The sequence below is a fragment of the Trachypithecus francoisi genome, unplaced genomic scaffold (genome assembly GCF_009764315.1).
Source record: "Trachypithecus francoisi isolate TF-2019V2 unplaced genomic scaffold, Tfra_2.0 Lachesis_group8, whole genome shotgun sequence".
NCBI lineage: Eukaryota > Metazoa > Chordata > Mammalia > Primates > Cercopithecidae > Trachypithecus > Trachypithecus francoisi.
In genome coordinates, this window is record NW_022681473.1 from 114,244,276 (window position 1) to 114,265,419 (window position 21,144).

General features: G+C 47.8%; 1 protein-coding gene across 12 annotated transcripts; it reads left to right on the forward strand.

Moving 5' to 3' along the window:
- Window positions 1-692: 692 nt before the first annotated feature.
- TIRAP (TIR domain containing adaptor protein) lies at window positions 693-12,663 on the forward strand. 12 transcript variants are annotated; one of them, XR_004435980.1, is made up of 6 exons: window positions 7,330-7,688; window positions 8,312-8,435; window positions 8,653-8,811; window positions 10,608-11,180; window positions 11,804-11,915; window positions 12,413-12,663. XR_004435980.1 is itself a non-coding variant. In XM_033206203.1 (5 exons), the coding sequence occupies exons 4-5, from the start codon at window positions 8,745-8,747 to the stop codon at window positions 11,240-11,242; spliced, it is 702 nt and encodes a 233-aa protein (XP_033062094.1). In that variant the 5' UTR covers window positions 693-829; window positions 7,505-7,688; window positions 8,312-8,435; window positions 8,653-8,744; the 3' UTR covers window positions 11,243-11,897. The 12 variants fall into 12 exon arrangements, 8 of the variants coding, with proteins under 8 accessions (XP_033062094.1, XP_033062095.1, XP_033062098.1 ...); XM_033206203.1 differs by lacking the exon at window positions 12,413-12,663 and adding an exon at window positions 693-829 and having other exon boundaries at window positions 7,505-7,688; window positions 10,608-11,897; XM_033206202.1 differs by lacking the exon at window positions 12,413-12,663 and adding an exon at window positions 5,205-5,587 and having other exon boundaries at window positions 7,498-7,688; window positions 10,608-11,897.
- The last annotated feature ends 8,481 nt before the right edge of the window (window positions 12,664-21,144 follow it).

The window sequence follows — 21,144 nt, forward strand, 5'->3', positions numbered from 1 at the left end:
CCTTCTCCCCAAGGTGCTTCACAGCGTTCACCAACATCTGAAGAGCTCCAAGAAGTGGGAGGCAAAGGCATCTCTTTCACCCAGGACTTCCAAGCATCTTGCCTACACCAAGCTGTTTGCAGCGGCTCTGCAGCATCCTGCAGCGCTGTTCATAACGCCCATGTGGGATCACTGCTCAGAGGAGCAAAGAAAGCACTTTGGCATGAGACGGTGTTTCCATCCCCATCGGCATCAACCAGTGTCTGGGACAGGAGCTGCGGCCGCTGCGGCCTGCCTTCCCAGCTGCTGCCCGGGTCTGCCCCTCCTACACTGTAGCCCCGTACACCCCTCGCTGTGTGTGACCTTTGGAAAAGTCGTTCCATCTCTCCAAGCTTCATGTTTCTCCACTGTATAAAAGGAAAAAGGTACGAACACGCCCCTTGCAGGGTGTTAGGAGGATTAAATGGGTGGAATAGGGTTTTTTTTTCCTTCTCCCCCACCTAGAACAAAACCCAGGCTTTAGGTTGTCACGGTGGGCGCCGGGGAACCCTGGCCACAGGCTCCTCTCCGAGTTGCTGCGGACCGCCCCGATGCAGCTAGCGTAGAGGACGGGCACCCGGAGTCATACAGAAGCCAGGCTGGCCGGGGCTCAGGCTGCGGTGGACACGGGGGCTGCCCCGTCCCGCGTCTCCCGCAGCCCGATCGTGCCCGAGCGCCTCCCGGGTCTGGACTGGGCCGGGCTGCGTGGGAGGGGCGGTGCGGCGGGCGGCGCTTCCGGGGAGCGGGGCCTGCGCGCTGCTCTTCCCCGGGGAGCCCGCGCAGCCCGCGTCGCGACTGGGCCCGCACACAGGTGAGCCCGGGGCGGGGTCGCGGGGGACCGGGAGGCGCAGCGGGACTCCGTGGGGTGGGCGGGGCGGAGCGCGGCCGGCCTGGGCCCCGGAGTCCCGGCCCCACCGAGAGCCGCGGGGGTCCGCGCCGCCTCCAGCCCGGCCTTGCCCTGCTGGCGGCACATCCGCTTCCCTTCGCCTTCACCTTTTTGGCACCCGCAACACGCAAGCGACATGAAAGAGCCCTCCGAGGAGGCTGTCACCTTTTCTGTCGCAAAGAAGCGGGCGCGGGGCGGCTCACCTTTCGCTTGCCTCGCTGGAAGAGCCTGGCGGTCAGTGCCTTGTGGATGTCGTTTCTGTTCACATTCTTCTCTGCTCCGGTCACAGCCTCTTCCTCTGCTCTTCGGGTTGTCATTGTGGCAGTGATTCAGCAAGTGCGTAACCTTAGTTAGGGTTAGGGACCTATCGAGGCATTACACCACAGTCATTTAATGAGCACCTCCACACGGGCTGGGCAGCCACTGTGCCCACGACTAGGGTGACCGCGGTGGACCAGCCAGATCCAGTTCCCTGGTCCCCAGGGGACAGACAGGTACGTTAGACTCACAGCACACCCTAGAAGTGCAACCGAGAGGGGGAAGTGTGGAGAACTCCCGTTGAAACACCAAACCTAGGGGACACCAGTGTCAGGAATGACTCAGAGGGAACCACATCTCCTTATTTTTCAGATTGAAGAGTTGGTCTGTAGGCACACAAATCACAAGTGTACAGCTCAACCATTTTCCGTAACACACACATTTCCTGATTCAGAGCAATAAAGAAAACATTACTACATCCCTGGCTTTTAACGCCATAAAATAGGGTTGCCTGTTTTGGATTTTCCATCCATGGAATCATACGTCATGTACTTTTTTTTTTTTTTTTTTTGAGACGTAGTTTCGCTTTTGTCGTCCAGGCTGGAGTGCAGTGGCGCAATCTCGGCTCACTGCAACCTCTGCCTCGCGGGTTCAAGCAATTCTCCTGCCTCAGCTTCCCGAGTAGCTGGGATTACAGGCGCCTGTCACCACGCCCGGCTAACTGTTGCATTTTCAGTAGCGACGGGGTTGTACCATATTGGCCAGGGTGGTCTCGAACTCCTGAACTCAGGTGATCCGCCTGCCTCAGCCTTCCAAAGTGCTGGGATTGTACAGGCATGAGCCACTGAGCCCGGACCTTCATGTACTCTTATGTGCGTGACATCTGACATTCAATATGTTTTGTGATATTCACCCATGTTTCGTTAGCAGTTTATTCTTGTTGGTGTATAATATTCCACTGTATGGCTAGACCACAATTTATCCATTTTACTGGACACGGGTTGATGGACAGTCGTTTCCACTGTGGGGTTATTTTGTATCTTGCTGCTACAGACATTCTTGTCTTTTTTGGTAAACATCTGTAAGCAGGCCGGGCACAGTGGCTCATGCCTGTAATCCTAGCACTTTGGGAGGCCAAGGCAGGTGGATTACAAGGTCAGGAGTTCGAGACCAGCCTGGCCAATATGGTGAAACCCCGTATCTCCTAAAAATACAAAAATTAGCCATGCGTGGTGGTGGGTGCCGGCAGTCCCAGCTATTCAGGAGGCTGAGGCAGGAGAATCGCTTGAACCCAGGAGGCAGTGGTTGCAGTGAGCCGAGATCACACCACTGCACTCCATCTTGGGTGACAGAGGGAGACTCCGTCTCAAAAAAATAAATAAATAAAATAATTTAAACAAAAATCTGTAAGCACTGCTGTATGAGTATATTCCTAGGACTGAAATTACTGATGTATGTATGCTCATCTTTATGGTGCCAAACACTTCTCCGAAGTAGTTGTATGGTTTACATGCCCACCAGCAGTGTTGGAGTTCCCATTCCTGCACACTCTTACCACTACTTGGTAGTCTTTTTCTCTGTAGCCATTTGGCTGAGTGCCCAGCAGTGATGCATTGAGGTTTTAGTTTGCATTTCTCTGATGACTAATGAACTGTTTTTATGTCTATTGCTTATTTGAATATTCTTTTTGTGAAGTGCCTGCTCAATTCTTCTGCTCATTTTTCTGTCGTTTTCTTACTAGTTCCATTGAGTCCTTGAAATATTTGTGATATAAGATATTTATTGGATATGTGTGTGTGTGTGTGTGTGTATATATATATATATATTTTTTTTTTTTTTTTTTGAGACGGAGTCTCGCTCTGTCACCCAGGCTGGAGTGCAATGGCGCTGTCTCAGGCTCACTGCAATCTCTGCCTCCCGGGTTCAAACTATTCTCCTGCTTCAGCCTCCTGAGTAGCTAGGATTACAGGCACCCTCCACCACGCCCAGCTAATTTTTGTATTTTTAGTAAAGAGGGGGTTTCACCATGTTGGTGGGGCTGGTCTCAAACTCCTGACCTCGTAATCCGCCCGCCTGGGCCTCCCAAAGTGCTGGGATTACAGGTGTGAGCCACTGCACCCGGCCCTGGATATGTATTTTTAAACATTTTCTCCCTTGGGAGATTGCCTTTTCACTCTCCTATTTATGTCTTTTGATGAACAGAAGTTATTCATTCTAATGTTTTTTATTTTACCATTTTTCCCCTTATAGTTGTATTATTTAAGTCTAGTTTTTAAAAAATCTTCCCTAGCAAGAAGACTCAGATAAAAGTAAAATTAAAGCTGGGCGTGGTGGCTCACGCCTGTAATCCCAGCACTTTGGGAGGCTGAGGTAGGTGGATCACTTGAGGTCAGGAGTTAGACCAGCTTGGCCAACAAAGGAAGATCCTGTCTGTACCAAAAAAAAAAAAAAAAATAAAGAAAAAAATAAATTAGGTAGGTGTGGTGGCTCACGTCTATAATTCCAGCTACTCTAGAGGTTGAGATGGAAGACTGCTTGAGCCTTGGAGGTTGAGGCTGCAGTGAGCTGTAATCACAACACTGCACTCCAGCCTGGGTGACAGAGCAAGACCCTGTCTGGAAAAAAAAAAAAAAAGGTCGGACATGATGGCTCATGCCTGTATGCAATCCCAGCACTGGGAGGTTGAGGTGGGCCAATCACTTGAGGTCATGAGTTCCAGACCAGCCTGGCCAACATGGTGAAATCCCACGTCTACTAAAAATATAAAAATTAGCTGGATGTGGTGGCGAGCACCTGTAGTCCCAGCTACTCAGGAGGCTGAGGCACAAGAATCACTCGAACCCAGGAGGCAGAGGCTGTAGTGAGCTGAGATTCCACAACTGCACTCCAGCCTGGGTAATGGAGTGAGTCTGTCTGAGAAAAAAAAGAAAGTCCCACGTGTGAACACAGGGGCCACCCAAATCTGCACCAGAGTCTCCAAACCTCTTTGAGAACACTGTTTTGTGTCTATCAAGCTATAAATGAATTATATTCAGGACTTTAAGTGACATTGTCCTACAAACCGGAATTAATCCTACCCAAATGTTTTAGCAAGTGACTGAGAACGAAACAGCCTTTGAAATCAAAATTCTTTTAAATGTAAAGTCAGGTGAAGATGGTAATTTATTTATTTAAATATATAAAAACTGTTTCAAACAATTTGAACCTTTAAACAGACCAGTTTTTAGCACTCAACTGAAATCCAATACTTTCTCCATTCATTGGCCTGATCTAATCAGACATAGTGTAGTAGTTTCCTATTGCTGCTGTAACAAATTGCCACAAACTTAGTGGCCTCAAACAACACACGTTGATTATCCTACCGTTCTAAGATGGCCATCAGCAAGGCCGTGCTCCTTCTCCAGCCTCCAGGAAAGAAACCACGGACTTGCCTTTTCCAGCTTCTAGGGGCCACCTACATCCTACTGGCACCTGCTTCCCTCAGCACAGCTCTTTCGTCTGCCTCAGACCTTCCTGCTTGCTTCTTGAAAGGATCTTTGTGGTTACATTAGGCTCACCTGGGCAATCCAGGCACCCCCCCCACCCCCATCTCAAGGTTCTTAATCACAACTGCCAAATCCCCTTTTGCCATGGAAGGTAACATATTCTCAGTTCCGGGGAGTAGGATGTGGGCCTCTTTGTGGGCCACTGTTCTGTTTACCCCAGATAGTGATTCCTGCTTAACAGAAATTGAATATGAACTCTAAAAGATACATATTCTAAGTATATGCCTTCACAGGCTTCAGTACATTTCCTATATAATAGAAATTGGAGACCAGTTTGATATTGGATACTAAATACACTTTAGATTTTTTTTTTTTGAGACTTGACTCTTGCTCTGTCGCCCAGGCTGGAGTGCAGTGACACAATCTCGGCTCACTGCAACCTCCACCTCCCAGGTTCAAGCGATTCTCCTGCCTCAGCCTCCCGAGTAGCTGCGATTACTGGCGCGCACCACCACACCTAGCTAATTTTTGTGTTTTTAGTAGAGATGGGGTTTCACCATGTTGGCCAGGCTGATCTCAAACTCCTGACCTCGTGATCCACCCACCTCAGCCTCCCAAAGTACTGGGATTACAGGTGTGAGCCACTGTGCCCTGGCCCACTTTGGGTTTTATATTATATAGCAAAACTCCATAGTGTTTCCTTTACATCAATTTCTGCACATAATATTGGAAAAGCATTCTAGAAAGCACTAAAGGTATTGTGTTACTTCTTTTCTGAAGAAATTCTTTACTAATTTTCTTTTCTTTATTTTTTTGAGATCGAGTATCGCTCTGTCACTCAGGCTGGAGTGCAGTGGCGTGATCTCGGCTCACTGTAGCCTCCACCTCCCAGGTTCAAGAGATTCTCTAGCCTCAGCCACCCGAGTAGCTAGGATTACAGGTATGTGACACCATGCCCGGCTAATTTTTGTATTTTTAGTAGAGACAGGATTTCGACGTGTTGGCCAGGCTGATCTGCCCACCTCGGCCTCCCAAAGTGCTGGGATTACAGGCATGAGCCACCATGCCTGGTCTCTTTACTAATTTTCTATCAAGTCTTCGTTCTTACAAAGTGGGCATTTTTGGTATGATTCTACTTTATGAATTTTTTCAAATCACAAAAAAAGCGACTGCATATTATACTACACAGCAAATCAGAGAATAGGCAGAGCTAGTGAGTAGAGCTTCCAGTTGGATATTTGGGTTCATTATCTTACCTACTTGTCAACCACATCTCAAGATATGATGACAGTTACCAGGTCTTGGAAACATTAACACGTTTCAATGTGTGACAGTTCCACAGCCCCAGCTACAAAAGAACTGAAAAGGAACAAGGAAGGTGCATGGCATCTTGGATTCCAGGAAGTAGGCAGTGTGTATGGTTATGTATGGTTACTGGAATTTACCTGCCATCTTGCTCAATTATCCTGTCAAAGGTGCTATTATTTTTCTTAAAACATTTCCGGCCGGGCGCGGTGGCTCAAGCCTGTAATCCCAGCACTTTGGGAGGCCGAGACGGGTGGATCACGAGGTCAGGAGATCGAGACCATCCTGGCTAACATGGTGAAACCCCGTCTCTACTAAAAATACAAAAACTAGCCGGGCGAGGTGGCAGGCGCCTGTAGTCCCAGCTACTCGGGAGGCTGAGGCAGGAGAATGGCGTGAACCCAGGAGGCGGAGCTTGCAGTGAGCTGAGATCCGGCCACTGCACTCCAGTCCAGGCGACAGAGCGAGACTCCGCCTCAAAAAAAAAAAAAAAAAAAAAAAAAAAAATTTCCATAATGTTCTCATGAGGGCTATACCACCCCACTTCTAGTGGCATATACTGCTGGACAGCTGGATTTCTTCTTAACCAAGCAATAGAAAAGCAATTTCCCCAAATCAGCATGTTTTGCCAAAGGGGCAAGTCATTTTATAAAATGAGAAACTGAAACTTTTAAATCTACATATATTAAGTAGATTAACATATTATGCTGATTTTTAACCTTTACAATATTTAGAAATCAAATGATGCTTTAGTTTACAAGTGCACCAAGGCCAAATAATGAATATTAAAACAGAATTGAAAAAATATTTAAATAATGCAAAAACCAACTGACATCATGTCTACTACTAGGGGCAGAAAGGCATTCTGAATGGCCCTAGCTGCAGCCTACCACTTAGGCTGTCTGAAATCCCAAGCATATTAGGAAAGAAAAGAAACTCATACGTATCAGTCAACTTCCAGTGCCTTTTTGGTGGCTTCACATTTAGCTGTGTTGCTTTTTCAGATGTCTTCTCTGGTTCCTGGACCCATTCCAACTCTTCACTCTGCCTCGTTTGCTGCTATGGTTTAAGTTCTACTTCTTTTTTGAACTTTGATATATGTTCACAAATCCTCAGCATCCCTTGTCTTCTATGCATCAGTGAACAAAGCATTAATGTGCAGCATAGAAAGACATTCTTTACTTTTCTTTTTTTTTTTTTTTTGAGACGGAGTTTCGCTCTTGTTGCCCAGGCTGGAGTGCAGTGGTGTGATCTCAGCTCACTGCAACCTCCGCTTCCAGGTTCAAGAGATTCTCCTGCCTCAGCCTACCGAGTAGCTGGGATTATAGGTGCCCGCCATCACACCTGGCTAATTTTTGTATTTTTAGTAGAGATGGGGTTTTACCATGTTGGCCAGGCTGGGCTTGAACTCCTGACCTCAGGTGATCCACCGCATTGGCCTCCCAAAGTGCTAGGATTACAGGCATTAGCCATCGTGCCTGGCCACATTCTTTAAATTTTGAAGCGTTTTATTTTAGTGTGTCTAATAATACTTGTTTCTATGAGTTTTCAGGTTTTGATCTCACAGATCCACCAAAGAGAAAGCAGCCCTGTGCCAGTTGCTCTGCCAGCCTTTCACAGGAGAAGTGTCACTAGAATACTACAGCCCCCACAGGCTCTGCTCCACAGAAACTTAAGGCTGAAGGAGTGTCCACTGTCAGGGGCATCCACTGTCACTATAGTGGGAAGAGAACATGGTGGGTTGCCTTTCTAAGGGATTCTTGGGCTTTCTTATTTCCATATAAATGTAGAAGCAGTCTGACAACCTCCCCACCAAAAAACCTAAAAAACAAAAAATCTTCTAGACTTTGCAACAGCACTGAATTAATGATCAGTTGGGGAAACATTAATGTTACAAGTTTTATAAACCATGAACATAATATATCCCTCCAATATCTAATTTTATATACATAGTAGCCCACTTTTTCTAAGCATTTATTACATGCCGGGCACCATTAGGACTTTACAGAAATTATTTCATTTAATCTTCACAATAATGCTGAGAAGGAGGCTTTAGTACTTCCATTTCATAAATGGAGAAACTGGAGTTTAGCAAGACAGCCAAAGGCCACGGTTAACCAGAGATGAGAATCAGGCACTCTACCTGCAGTCTGCCGTCTTCACCACTTTTTGACATGACCTTCCTGAGCTGATAGCTGCAGGAGCGATGGGTCCATGGATGGAGTTATTCAGGGGGAGGCAGACTTGGAGGAAAAGTCTCCCAAGATTTCCTGCATGTGCTCTCTACTGTTCAGCTTCTGTCTATCTGGATACATAATTATTTGTCCAAATAACAACTGTCCTTCTTCTACCATTTCAGGCCTTACATAGGAAGTCCTTGTAAAGAGCTGCCTGACAGCTGCCCTTCCCCAGATCCCGAATATCCTCCCGGCCAGGTGGAGCAGAGAACAGTCCCTCAGCTGGTCATGCTGAGCTCACACCCTGTAAGTCTGACCACACTACACAGCTCTGGCTTTATCTAGAACCCAGCTCCAATCACAGTCGTGTCTGGCCCTAATCTCATGAGGAATGCAGGACCCATTTAGAGAGGAAGCCTCTGTCAGCCATTAGGAGAGAAACCCAACTTCCCAGAGCTCCTCCACGGGGAATGAGAGCAGGGTAAGTGCAGCCTTTGTGATTCTCTCTCTCTGCCCTCTGTAGGATGGCTGCTCCATGAGGTCAAGACTGGGTCTTCTCCCTCCTCCCCCGTTACCGATGCCTGGTCTCACGGGGCTAGTTTTGAGCCCCACGCTATGGCATCATCGACCTCCCTCCCAGCTCCTGGCTCTCGGCCTAAGAAGCCTCTAGGCAAGATGGCTGGTGAGTGGAACCGGACTCGCAACTCTGCTGTGTTCCTGAGTGTAGTGCTCAGTCTCCATAGGGCGTAGTGGGAGGCCTGCCTGGTCCAGACTCAGAGGGAGACGCAGGAAGGCTGAGGGGGGAACTCCTGACCTGACTTCAGGGCCTGGACACACGGTGGAGAGTGAGGAGGGGAGGCCTGCGCCAGCTCAGCCAGATCTTGATCCTTTTGGCTCAGAGGTTTTCCAAGCCTGCTCAGCTAGCTTTCCCAGCCTGGAAACCAGTGTGCTGAGGGCTTAACACTGTCTCTCGTTGTGTAAATCTTTGTTCCAGAACCATCTGGAGGAGGAGCCAAGCAGAGAGAGACAATGAATCCATCCCCACCACAACTATCTGTCCTTATCAAAGGCTGGGGAAGCTGGGTTTTCATCTCCTTACGGAGTCCCTACAACGCACCTGACACTGCATTCTCAGTGAACTTTCAGCCCCTAAGACAAACCCATTTTACAGATGAGGCAATGGAGACACAGACTAATTTGCTGAAGGTCATACAGAAAGTGAGCCACAGTCAGAACTTTTTTCTTTTTCTTTTTTTTTTTTTTTAGTCGGAGTCTCGCTCTGTCACCCAGGCTGGAGTGCAGTGGCCGGATCTCAGCTCACTGCAAGCTCCGCCTCCTGGGTTCACGCCATTCTCCTGCCTCAGCCTCCCGAGTAGCTGGGACTACAGGCGCCGCCACCTCACCCGGCTAGTTTTTTGTATTTTTAGTAGAGACGGGGTTTCACCGTGTTAGCCAGGATGGTCTCGATCTCCTGACCTCGTGATCCGCCCGTCTCGGCCTCCCAAAGTGCTGGGATTACAGGCGTGAGCCACCGCGCCCGGCCCCACAGTCAGAACTGTGTCCCTGACTCCAGAGTGTGGGTTCTGAATCGCGAAGTTCTCCGCTCCTCAGCAGCTCTGAGCAGTAGGCTCTTCCCCATCTGGCGACAATCTAGGATTTCTTGGGGCCAAACAGATGCCAGTCCTCCATGCCCCTTCCTTCCTGTATAGGTAGCCCTTCCTAATCTAAGTCCACCTCCCCTCGGTGCTGGAAGTGGGCTCTGGGACTGATGGATCCTTCTCGCATAACGTAGCTCTGCCTGCAGACTCCCAGGTGGTTGACTAGTCAGCTCTAGTGGGAAGTTCTGCTTAAGGTGGGCTGGGGGTACCAGGTATCAAAGAGCCTGGGAGTAGTGCAAGGCCATTTCTCTTAACCAGGCTGGTGGGACACTCTCACATAAGGATTCCAGAGTTCTGACATACGTCCAAAACCTTTACCTTTAGAGGGCACTTTTAGGCAAGTCCCAAAGGATATACAAAAATAGCGGAGTGTCGGGCGCAGTGGCTCATGCCTGTAATCCCAGCACTTTGGGAGGCTGAGGTGGGCAGATCATGAGGTCAGAAGTTCAAGACCAGCCTGACCAACATGGTGAAATCCCGTCTCTACTGAAAATACAAAAATTAGCCAGGGGTGGTGGTATGCACCTGTAATCCCAGCTACTCAGGAGGCTGAGGCAGGAGAATTGTTTGAACCTGGGAGGTGCAGGTTGCAGTGAGCCAAGATCACGCCACTGCACCCCAGACTGGGTGAGAGTGAGACTCTGTCTCAAAACAAAACAAAATAGTGGAGCAACAGGTCTCTGAGAATACGATGTTTCCCAGTGCAGGGAAGCGGACTGCAGTCTGTCTGCCTCGCTGTGAGGTGGGCTCCTCCCTGTGTGGGCAGTGAGAGGGCACCTGTTAAGAAGACACAGGCCTGAGCGGTGTTTCTCCCCCACAGACTGGTTCAGGCAGACCCTGCTGAAGAAGCCCAAGAGGCCGGACTCCCCAGAAAGCACCTCCAGCGGTACTTCACAGCCTCCCTCACAGGACAGACTCTCCCCAAGCCTCAGCTTAGTCACGTCTCCCAGCCTGCCACCCACACACGCCAGTGACAGCGGCAGTAGTCGCTGGAGCAAGGACTATGACGTCTGTGTGTGCCACAGTGAGGAAGACCTGGTGGCTGCCCAGAACCTGGTCTCCTACCTGGAAGGCAGCACCACCAGCCTGCGCTGCTTCCTGCAGCTCCGGGATGCAACCCCAGGCGGTGCTATCGTGTCCGAGCTGTGCCAGGCACTGAACAATAGTCACTGCCGTGTGCTGCTCATCACGCCGGGCTTCCTTCAGGACCCCTGGTGCAGGTACCAGATGCTGCAGGCCCTGACCGAGGCCCCAGGGGCTGAGGGCAGCACCATCCCCCTGCTGTCGGGCCTCAGCAGAGATGCCTACCCACCTGAGCTCCGATTCATGTACTACGTCGATGGCAGGGGCCCTGATGCTGGCTTTCGCCAAGTCCAAGAAGCTGTCATGCGTTGTAAGCTACTACAGGAGGGAGAAGGGGAACGGGATTCAGCCACAGTATCTGATCTACTTTGACTTTTAGGAGACAGCCCTGTAGCCTAGTAGTTCAAAGTGCAGCCTCTGGAAAAGGCTGTCAGGGTTTGTATCCTGGCTCCTGCACTTATTATTAGCCCATAAAAAGTAACTTGGGCAAGTTACTTACCCCCTCTGTGCCTTGGTTTCCTCACTGACCAGCACGTTTCCATTGCTATGAAATGAGAACAGTATATAGACTGAGGGCTCAGAACATGGCCTAGCACATGTATTCATAATAGGCAGAGCCTAGCACAAATCAGGTCCTCAATAAGCTATTAGCTAGTAGTAGTAATAGTAATAGCATTACGTTTCTCTGAGATCAGGCTGGAGATGTCCATCAAGAGCTGGGAAGGTGCCAGGAGGGACATTGGTTTAGTAAGGCAAAATGATGCAAAATAATAGGAAAGAAGTGCATATGAGTGTATCTGGGGAGGGCCATGCTATTGCAGTAGGTTTGGAAGTGTGGTAATAGATAAAAAGGTAGAAGAGGCAGGACCTGTTGGAGAAAACAGAGATGCTGGGTTTGGGAAGGGTGACAATGCTGTGACTGGTCTCTTTCAGATCTGCAGACACTCAGTTGACACTTTTTATATCATGGGACCCCAGAAGTTGGAGTAAAGCTGGAAATAGAAAACCCACGCAGGGCCTTGGATTCCCACAGATGTGAAAAGAGGTATAGAGAGCGAGTCTGCAGCGCTTTGCCCGTGTCCCTGGGATCACAGCACCCATCAGGCTTCCATTACTGTGGGCTCCCTAAGAAGACCATGGAGAGGTTGGGGACTCCCCCAGGAAGGCCATGAAGCTGGGGATTCCCCCTAGGAAAGCCACGAGGAAGCTGGGGACTCCCCAAGAAGGCCATGAGGAAGCCAGAAACTGGAGGTGGTAGGAGGTGGTACTGACCAATGATGGCCAGCAGGGCTCGTATCCTGCCTAACTGGACAAGAAGCCTGGCACACACTTCTTTCTTCCCCTGGAACTGGGTACTGGCATACACCGGTATCCCTCCTAAAGAGGTGACTCACCTGACTGATCAGTGAGATTGCAGCCTAGATTGCAGGCCTCACCATGGATGGTCTTCCCAGTTGCCTGGGGAAACCCTGGAATGGGCGTCAGGAGAAAGCAAGAGGAATCCAGTCCTTCACACTCACACTACTCTGTTCCTCTTTCCAGAGACATCGATTCACTTCAGAAAGCTGTAAGGAAGACACAGTCAGCACTGCACTGTATTTTTTATTTATTGCCTAAGTGCCATTAAAGACACAAACCTGGAAGCCATTCCGAATGTGGGGGTGAGGTGGTGGAGGGAGCAAGTGAAGAGATGGGAAGCCAGGGCTCAGGGTTCAACGCCTTCACCTGAGCTCACAAGCCCACGGATGCTGTGACATCTGAGAGCTTCATCCGTGGTCTGGCTAAAGCTGATACTTTCTTTTTTTTTTTTTTTTTTTTTTTGAGACGGAGTCTGGCTCTGCCGCCCAGGCTGGAGTGCAGTGGCCGGATCTCAGCTCACTGCAAGCTCCGCCTCCCGGGTTCACGCCGTTCTCCTGCCTCAGCCTCCCGAGTAGCTGGGACTACAGGCGCCCGCCACCACGCCCGGCTAATTTTTTTGTATTTTTAGTAGAGACGGGGTTTCACCGTGTTAGCCAGGATGGTCTCGATCTCCTGACCTCGTGATCCGCCCGTCTCGGCCTCCCAAAGTGCTGGGATTACAGGCTTGAGCCACCGCGCCCGGCCAAAGCTGATACTTTCACAGTCACGATCTTCACCTTTGGACTGGGAAGAATCAGCATTTTTCTTCTGGCAGATGACGGTATTCCTTATAGGACAGGCAAGGTTTCATTCATCTGTTCTCAGTAAGTTTGTTTCTGAACTGAAATGAATTTCATTATTTCCTCCAACATGTACTTTTGTGCCCCCTCTCTCACTTCTCCCTATCTTGACCCCTCTTTTGCTGAAAAAAAGTTTTATTATTTTTTCTATCTCTAGTTCTAGAAAGAGAAAATTTATTTTTTAAATTATAAATTATTTTGCTGGGCACCGTGGCTCACACCTGTAATCTCAGCACTTGGGGAGGCCAAGGCGGGTGGATCACGTGAGGTCAGGAGTTCAAGACCAGCCTGGGCAATATGGTGAAACCCCGTCTCTACTAAAAATACAAAAATTAGCTGGGTGTGGTGGCGGGCACCTGTAATCCCAACTACTCAGGAGGTTGAGGCAGAAGAACTGCTTGAACCTGGGAGGTGGAGGTTGCAGTGAGCCAGAATCATGCCACTGCACTCCAGCCTGGGCAACTGAGCAAGACCCTGTCTAAAAAAAAAAAAAAAGGCCAGGCGCAGTGGTTCATGCCTGTAATACCAGCACTTTGGGAGGCCGAGGTGGGCAGACCACAAGGTCAAGAGATCGAGACCATCCTGGCCAACATGGTGAAACCCCGTCTCTACCAAAAATACAAAAATTAGTTGGGTGTGGTGGTGTGGGCCTGTAGTCCCAGGTACTTGGGAGGCTGAGGCAGTAGAATTGCTTGAATCCAGGAGGCAGAGGTTGCAGTGAGCCAAGATCGCACTACTGCACTCCAGCCTGGGTAACAAAGTGAGACTCCATCTCAAAAAAAAAAAAAAAAACCAAAAAATTATTTTATTATACACAAAAGGATTAACAAATAATATGTCCACTCATGTGCCGACCACCCAGTTTAAGAAGCAATACCTTATCATCTTTTATAGTGGTCCCTTTGTGCCCTGAATTGCACTCCCCTCTCCCCCACCAGAAATAACCAATATTTTGAATTTTGAACTTCTTGCTTTTAGCTTTTCTGTATACATTTACCACATATGTATGCACCCCCACCAGCATATTGTTTAGTTTTACATGGTTTTATATTTTATGTAAACAGCATTACAGTGTTTGTATTCTGCAGATTCCTTTCCTTGTTCACCAAATGTTTGTGAGATTTATCCATGCGGATGGATGACACGCCAGTTATTAATAATACACTTTTATCCCACGATGTAAATATGCCACTATTTAGTTACACATTCTTCTCCAAATGGGTATTTGTTGTTCCTAGGTTTTTGCTATTAAAAACAATGAGCCTCTGAACTTTTTTGTACATTTTTGCAAGCAAGATGTTCTACGATTTAGCCCAGAAAATCGTGCTGGGGTTGGGCGTGGTGGCCCATGCCTGTAATCCCAGCACTTTGGGAGGCCGAGGCGGGCGGATCACTTGAAGTCAGGAGTTTGAGACCAGCCTGGTCAATGGTGAAACCCTGTCTTTACTAAAAATACAAAAATTAGCCAGGTGTGGTGGTGCACGCCTGTAACCCCAGCTACCTGGGAGGCTGAGGCAGGAGAATTGCTTGAGCCTGGGAGGGGGAGATTGCAGTGAGCTGAGATACCGCACCACTGCACTCCAGCCTGGGTGACAGAGCGAGACTCCATCTCAAAAAAAAAAAAAAAAAAGATCCTGGTGGGTAACAAATATACTGCTGCTGGGTAGTAAAGAAACTACATGCTGTTTTTCTAGAAGATGCCACAGTTTCTTCCAAACTGGCTGTGTCAATTTAAGTTCCTACCATTTGTGTTTAAGAGTTCCCACTTTTGGCCGGGTGCGGTGGCTCACACCTGTAATCCCAGCACTTTGGGAGGCCAAGGCGGGCGAATCACGAGGTCAGGAGATAGAGACCATCCTGGCTAACACGGCGAAACCCTGTCTCTACTAAAACTTCAAGAAATTAGCTGGGTGCGGTAGTGGGTGCCTGTAGTCCCTGCTACTCGGGAGGCTGAGGCAGGAGAATGGCGTGAACCCGGGAGGCAGAGCTTGCAGTGAGCTGAGATCGCACCACTACACTCCAGCCTGGACAGAGCGAGACTCCATCTCCAAATAAATAAATAAATAAATAAAAGAGTTCCCACTTTTTCGTGTTCTTGCTAACACTTAATCAGATTTTTAAATGTCTGCTAATCTGGTGGGTGAAAACTGGTAACCTATTGTAATTTTTTTTCCTTTTCACCATTTTTATGAAGAAAACAAAAATCAAGCATATACTGAAAGGAAAAAGTTTGATGAATCCCTATGTACCCATCAGCTAGCTTCAACAGTTACCAACTCTGAGCTCATCTTTTATCAGTAATACCCTACCCGTATCTCTCACTCCTCCCAAGATCACCTGAAGCAAATCTCAGAAATCATTTTATTCCTAAATATTTCAGTATGCATCTCTCAATTTTTAAACTGTTTTCGGTTTTGTTTTTCGTTTTTCTGAGATGGAGTTTTGCTCTTGTTACCCAGGCTGGAGTGCAATGGCACAATCTTGGCTCACTGCAACCTCTGCCTCACAGGTTCAAGTGATTCTCCTGCCTAAGCCTGGGATTACAGGCGTGCACCACCACACTCGGCTAATTTTGGTATTTTTAGTAGAGATGGGGTTTCACCATATTGGCCAGGCTGGTCTTGAACTTCTGACCTCAGGTGATCCACCGGCCTTGGCCTCCCAAAATGCTGGGATTATAGGCGTGAACCACCATGCCCAGCCTAAAATATTTTACCTTTTACTTTGTGCTTTTTGTGTTTTACTCAGGAAGTCCTCCCAACATCTGTATATTTTCTTCTGTCTTTAATCCACCTGGATTTTCTGTTTGGGTTTTTGTTGTTCTTTAGTCAAAGAACCAATTCTTTTTCTATTTGAATAACCATCATTTACTGACTAGTCCATCCTTACCCCACCCCTACTGATGATGATGTCACTGCTGTCACATATTATCATATGTTGGGGGCTGTTACTGGGTTCTCCAGTCTCCTCCCTTTATCTGTTTGTGTAACCCTGTGCTGGTGCCACACTGGCTTGTTTACTGATGTTTTTAATAAGCCTGGACCATTTGTAGGTCAATTCTTCCTGCTCTTCTTATACATCAAAAATCACTTTAACTTTTCTTGTTCCTTTACTCTTCCATGTAAATTGTTTATTCAACCATCACGTTCCAGGAAAAAGCCTGTTAGTATTTTTATTGGACTTACATGGAATTTATAGATTTATTTTGAAAAAACAGATATGTTTATGAGTCTTTCTATTCATAAAAATAGTATGTCTCCATTTACTTACATCTTTAAGTGTATTTCAATAAAGCTTTCTATCTTTTCCACATTGGTCAGCTCCTCTTTTTATTAGAATTATTCCCTACCATTTCATATTTTCTGTTGCTGTTGTAAAGGGTAATTTTACATTTTTATCTATTACTGATATAAAGAATTGTAATTTATTTCACCTATCGATCTAGTATTAAACAGCATGCTGAATTACTTAATTCTATACGACTATCAACTTTGCAGGGTCTTGCTGTTGCCCAGGCTAAAGTGCAGTGGTGTGATCATGGCTCACCACTGCCTTGACCTCCTGGGCCCAAGCCATGATTCTCCTACCTCAGCCCTCTGAGTAGCTGGGACCACAGGCCTGTGCCACGACTCCTGACTAATTTATTTGTACTTTTTGTAGAGATGGGGTTTCGCCATGTTGCCCAGGCTGGTCTTGAACTCCTGGGCTCAAGCTATCTGCCTGCCTGGGCTTCCCAAAGTGCTGGGATGATAGGCTTGAGCCACCACTCCTGTCCTGTCAGATTTTCTATAAACAGTCATACAATTTGCAAAAGAAAATAAAAACTTCAGTTTCTTTTGTGGCTCCTAAGGCCTCCAATAAAACAAAGTGACAATAGCAGCCATCCTTGTCTCATTCTTCCTTAAAAGGAATGCTTCACACACTTCTGCACTAAATGTGTGCGTTTTAGGTTTTCTGATACATAATTTTTTCTTTCCCTTTTTTTTTTTTTTTTTTGAGACACAGTCTTGCTCTGTCTCCCAGGCTGGAGTGCCGTGGTGCGACCTTGGCTCACTGCAACCTTTGCCTCCCGGGTTCAAGCAATTCTCCTGCCTCAGCCTCCCAAGTAGCTGGAACTACAGGTGTGTGCCACCACAACAGGATAATTTTTTGTATTTTTAGTACAGACAGGGTTTTACTGTGTTAGCCAGGAGGGTCTTGATCTCCTGACCTCACAATCCACCCACCTCGGCCTCCCAAAGTGCTGGAATTACAGGTGTGAGCTACTGCGCCCAGCTTTTTTTTTTTATTATTTGAAGAATTTAAGATTGGAATTAATTGCTCCTCAATTGTTTGTTAGACTCATCTGTAATACCATTTGGGCCTAGAATAGTCTCTGTTTTTTTGAGATGGAATCTTGCTCTATTGCCCAGGCCTGAGTGCAGTGGGATTATAGGCGTGAGCCACCACGCCCGGCCAGAGTATTCTTTATTGTGAAATTTAAAGCTATAATTTCAATGTCTTGAAGAGTTACAGATCTATTTAGATTTTCCATTTCTCCTGGAGTCAATTTGGTATACAAGTCAATAAAGACTACAAGACCAGTTTAAGTAGATTTTTCAGTCTGAGTGTCCTGGATCATGTACACAATCATGAATGTGAAGTCTGTCTGCATGAAGAATCATCTGTGGTTATAAATTCTTAGGAGGTTTTTTCCTTCTTCCCTCTGGGACAACGGTTGAAGCAGGCAAGTTTCCTAATCACCTTCTCTCTTTAGTAGGGCAGCATTTTTCTTTTTTTTTTTTTTTTGAGGCGGAGTCTCGCTCTGTCGCCCGGACTGGAGTGCAGTGGCCGGATCTCAGCTCACTGCAAGCTCCGCCTCCGGGTTTACGCCATTCTCCTGCCTCAGCCTCCCGAGTAGCTGGGACTACAGGCGCCCGCCACCTCGCCGGCTAGTTTTTGTATTTTTAGTAGAGACGGGGTTTCACCTGTTAGCCAGGATGGTCTCGATCTCCTGACCTCGTGATCCGCCCGTCTCGGCCTCCCAAAGGGCTGGGATTACAGGCTTGAGCCACCGCGCCCGGCCGCATTTTTCTTTTTAAAAATAGTTGGCCGGGCGCGGTGGCTCAAGCCTGTAATCCCAGCCCTTTGGGAGGCCGAGACGGGCGGATCACGAGGTCAGGAGATTGAGACCATCCTGGCTAACACGGTGAAACCCCATCTCTCCTAAAAAATACGAAAAACTAGCCTGGCGAGGTGGCGGGCGCCTGTAGTCCCAGCTACTCGGGAGGCTGAGGCAGGAGAATGGCGAGAACCCGGGAGGCGGAGCTTGCAGTGAGCTGAGATCCGGCCACTGCACTCCAGCCTGGGCAACAGAGCGAGACTCCGTCTCAAAAAAAACAAAACAAAACAAAAAATAGTTGGCCTGGCCAGGCACAGTGGCTCATGCCTATACTCCTAGCACTTTGGGAGGCCAAGGCGAGATCACCCAAGGTCAAGAGTTCAAGACCAGCCTGACCAACATGGCGAAACCCTGTCTCTACTAAAAATACAAAAAAATTAGCCATGCGTGGCGGGCGCCTGTAATCCCAGCTATTCAGGAGGCTGATGTACGAGAATTGCTTGAACTGGGGCGGCAGAGGTTGCAGTGCGCTGAGATCGTGCCACTGTACTCCAGCCTGGGCGACAGAGCAAGACTCCGTATCCAAAAAAATAAAAAATAAAAAAAATTGTTGGCCCCTTCATTGAGCTGGTGGAGCTTCAGGGATCTTAGCTCTATGGAAAGTTCTGTATCTTAATTCCTCTTTCAGACATAAGCTCAGGTCTTGTTTCTTGTCCCTTGAATCATGTGCTAGACGTCTAGAGATCAGCAATGGCCCTTAAAATAGCTTTCACCTTAACAATCCCCTTACCACTCTATAGATTCAAACTCCCACATCATTTTGGTTCCTGCAATTTTTACTTTTTTGAGACCTCAGCAATGTAACTAAAAGAATGTTTTAGTTATGTTCGGGTGTTTTGTAGCTGACTTGTTTTCAGTTTAGTCTGTCATAATGACTGAAATGGAAGTGGGAAGTATCCAGTCCTCCTTTAGACTAAAAAAGAAAAGATTTGGGAGGTTTTTTTTTGTTTTGTTTTTGAGACACAGTCTCGCTCTGTCACTCAGGCTGGAGCACAGTGGTGCAATCTTGGCTCACTACAACCTCCGCCTCCAGGTTGAAGCCATTCTCCTGCCTCAGCCTCCCGAGTAGCTGGAATTATAGGTGCCTGCTGCCACACTCAGCTAATTTTTGTATTTTTTTTTTTTTTTTTTTTTGAGGCGGAGTCTCGCTCTGTCGCCCGGACTGGAGTGCAGTGGCCGGATCTCAGCTCACTGCAAGCTCCGCCTCCCGGGTTTTTACGCCATTCTCCTGCCTCAGCCTCCCGAGTAGCTGGGACTACAGGCGCCCGCCGCCTCGCCCGGCTAGTTTTTGTATTTTTAGTAGAGACGGGGTTTCACCGTGTTCGCCAGGATGGTCTCGATCTCCTGACCTCGTGATCCGCCCGTCTCGGCCTCCCAAAGTGCTGGGATTACAGGCTTGAGCCACCGCGCCCGGCCTAATTTTTGTATTTTTAATAGAGATGGGTTTCATCACGTTAGCCAGGCTAGTCTCAAACTCCTGACCTCAAGAGATCCACCGCCTTGGCCTCCCAAAGTGCTGGGATTACAGGCATGAGCCACTGCACCTTGCATGGGAGAAATTTTAAGATTTCTAAAAAACTAAACAATTGAACAGGGCTTTATAATAAATGAGTAACCTAATATAGCATTGTCTAGTAGAACTTTCTTTGATAATGAAAATGTTCTCCATCTGTGCTCATATGGTAGCCACTGGTCACAAGTGGCTATCAAGCACTTGCTAACTGGCTAGTGTAACTGAGGAACTGAATCTTAACTGTGCTACCATAAAGATTCCTTTCACTCTGAGGTCTGGTATTTAATAGAACTTCTGGTAGCTGAGGCTTCCTATGAGCTCATCCTTTCCTCGAAACAGGCATTCTTTTTTTTTTATAGACAAAGCCTCACTCTCTTGCTCAGGCTGGAGTGCAGTGGTGTGATTATAGCTCACTGCAGCCCCAAACTCCTGGGCTGCAGTGATCCTCCCACCTCAGCCTCCTGAGTAGCTGGGACTACAGGTGTAAGCCACCATGTGGGGCATGAGCCAGACTTTTTGAAGAGTAGAATTCTGGTTTTATATTTTAATCAAAATTATACCCATATTGATGAATTTTGCCGCTAATGAATACATTCCTCTACTATTTCATTTCAAATGTTTCTCTTTTGCTCATTATATTTTAGCTACACAGGTCATTCCTTTTTTTTGAGACGGAGTCTTGCTCTGTCACCCAGGTTGAACTGCAGTGGCGCAATCTTCGCTCATTGCAACCTGCACCTCCTGAGTTCAAGTGATTCTCCTGCGTCAGCCTCCCAGGTAGCTGGGATTACAGGTGCACACCACCACACCCAGCTAATTTTTGTATTTTTAGTAGAGACTATGTTTCACCATGTTGGCCAAGCTGGTCTCAAACTCCAGACCTGAAGTGATCCGCCTGCCTCGGCCTCCCAAAGTGCTGGGATTACGGGTGTAAGCCACTGCGCCCAGCAGTTATTCCTGTTTTTAAAAAAATGTCAAGTACATTACTGCTCTAGGGTCTTTGACAGCTAATATTTACTCTGCCTGGGCTCTTCATATGGCTGGTATGGCTGGTTCCTTCTCATTCAAGTCTCAGCTCAAATGTCACCTTTTGAGAGGCTGACCACAATCATCTTATCTAAAGGGCTTGGCCAGGCATGGTGACGCATGCCTGTAATTCTAACACTTTGGGAGGTGGGCAGGTCACCTGAGGTCAGGAGTTAGAGACCAGCCTGGCCAACATAGCAAAACCCTGTCTCTACTAAAAATACAAAAATTAGCCAGGCGTGCTAGTGTATGCCTGTAATCCCAGCTACTCCGGAGGCGGAGGCAGGAGAGTTGCTTGAACCTGGGAGGCGAAGGTTGCAGTGAGCCAAAATTGCGCCACTGTACTCCAGCCTGGGTGACCCAGTGAGACTCTGTC

Coding starts and splice junctions, on each gene's coding strand:
- TIRAP (XM_033206203.1), top strand. CDS start 8,745: ATGGCATCATCGACCTCCCTCCCAGCTCCTGGCTCTCGGCCTAAGAAG. Junction 8,812..10,607: donor GCCTCTAGGCAAGATGGCTG/GTGAGTGGAACC, acceptor TCTCCCCCACAG/ACTGGTTCAGGCAGACCCTG.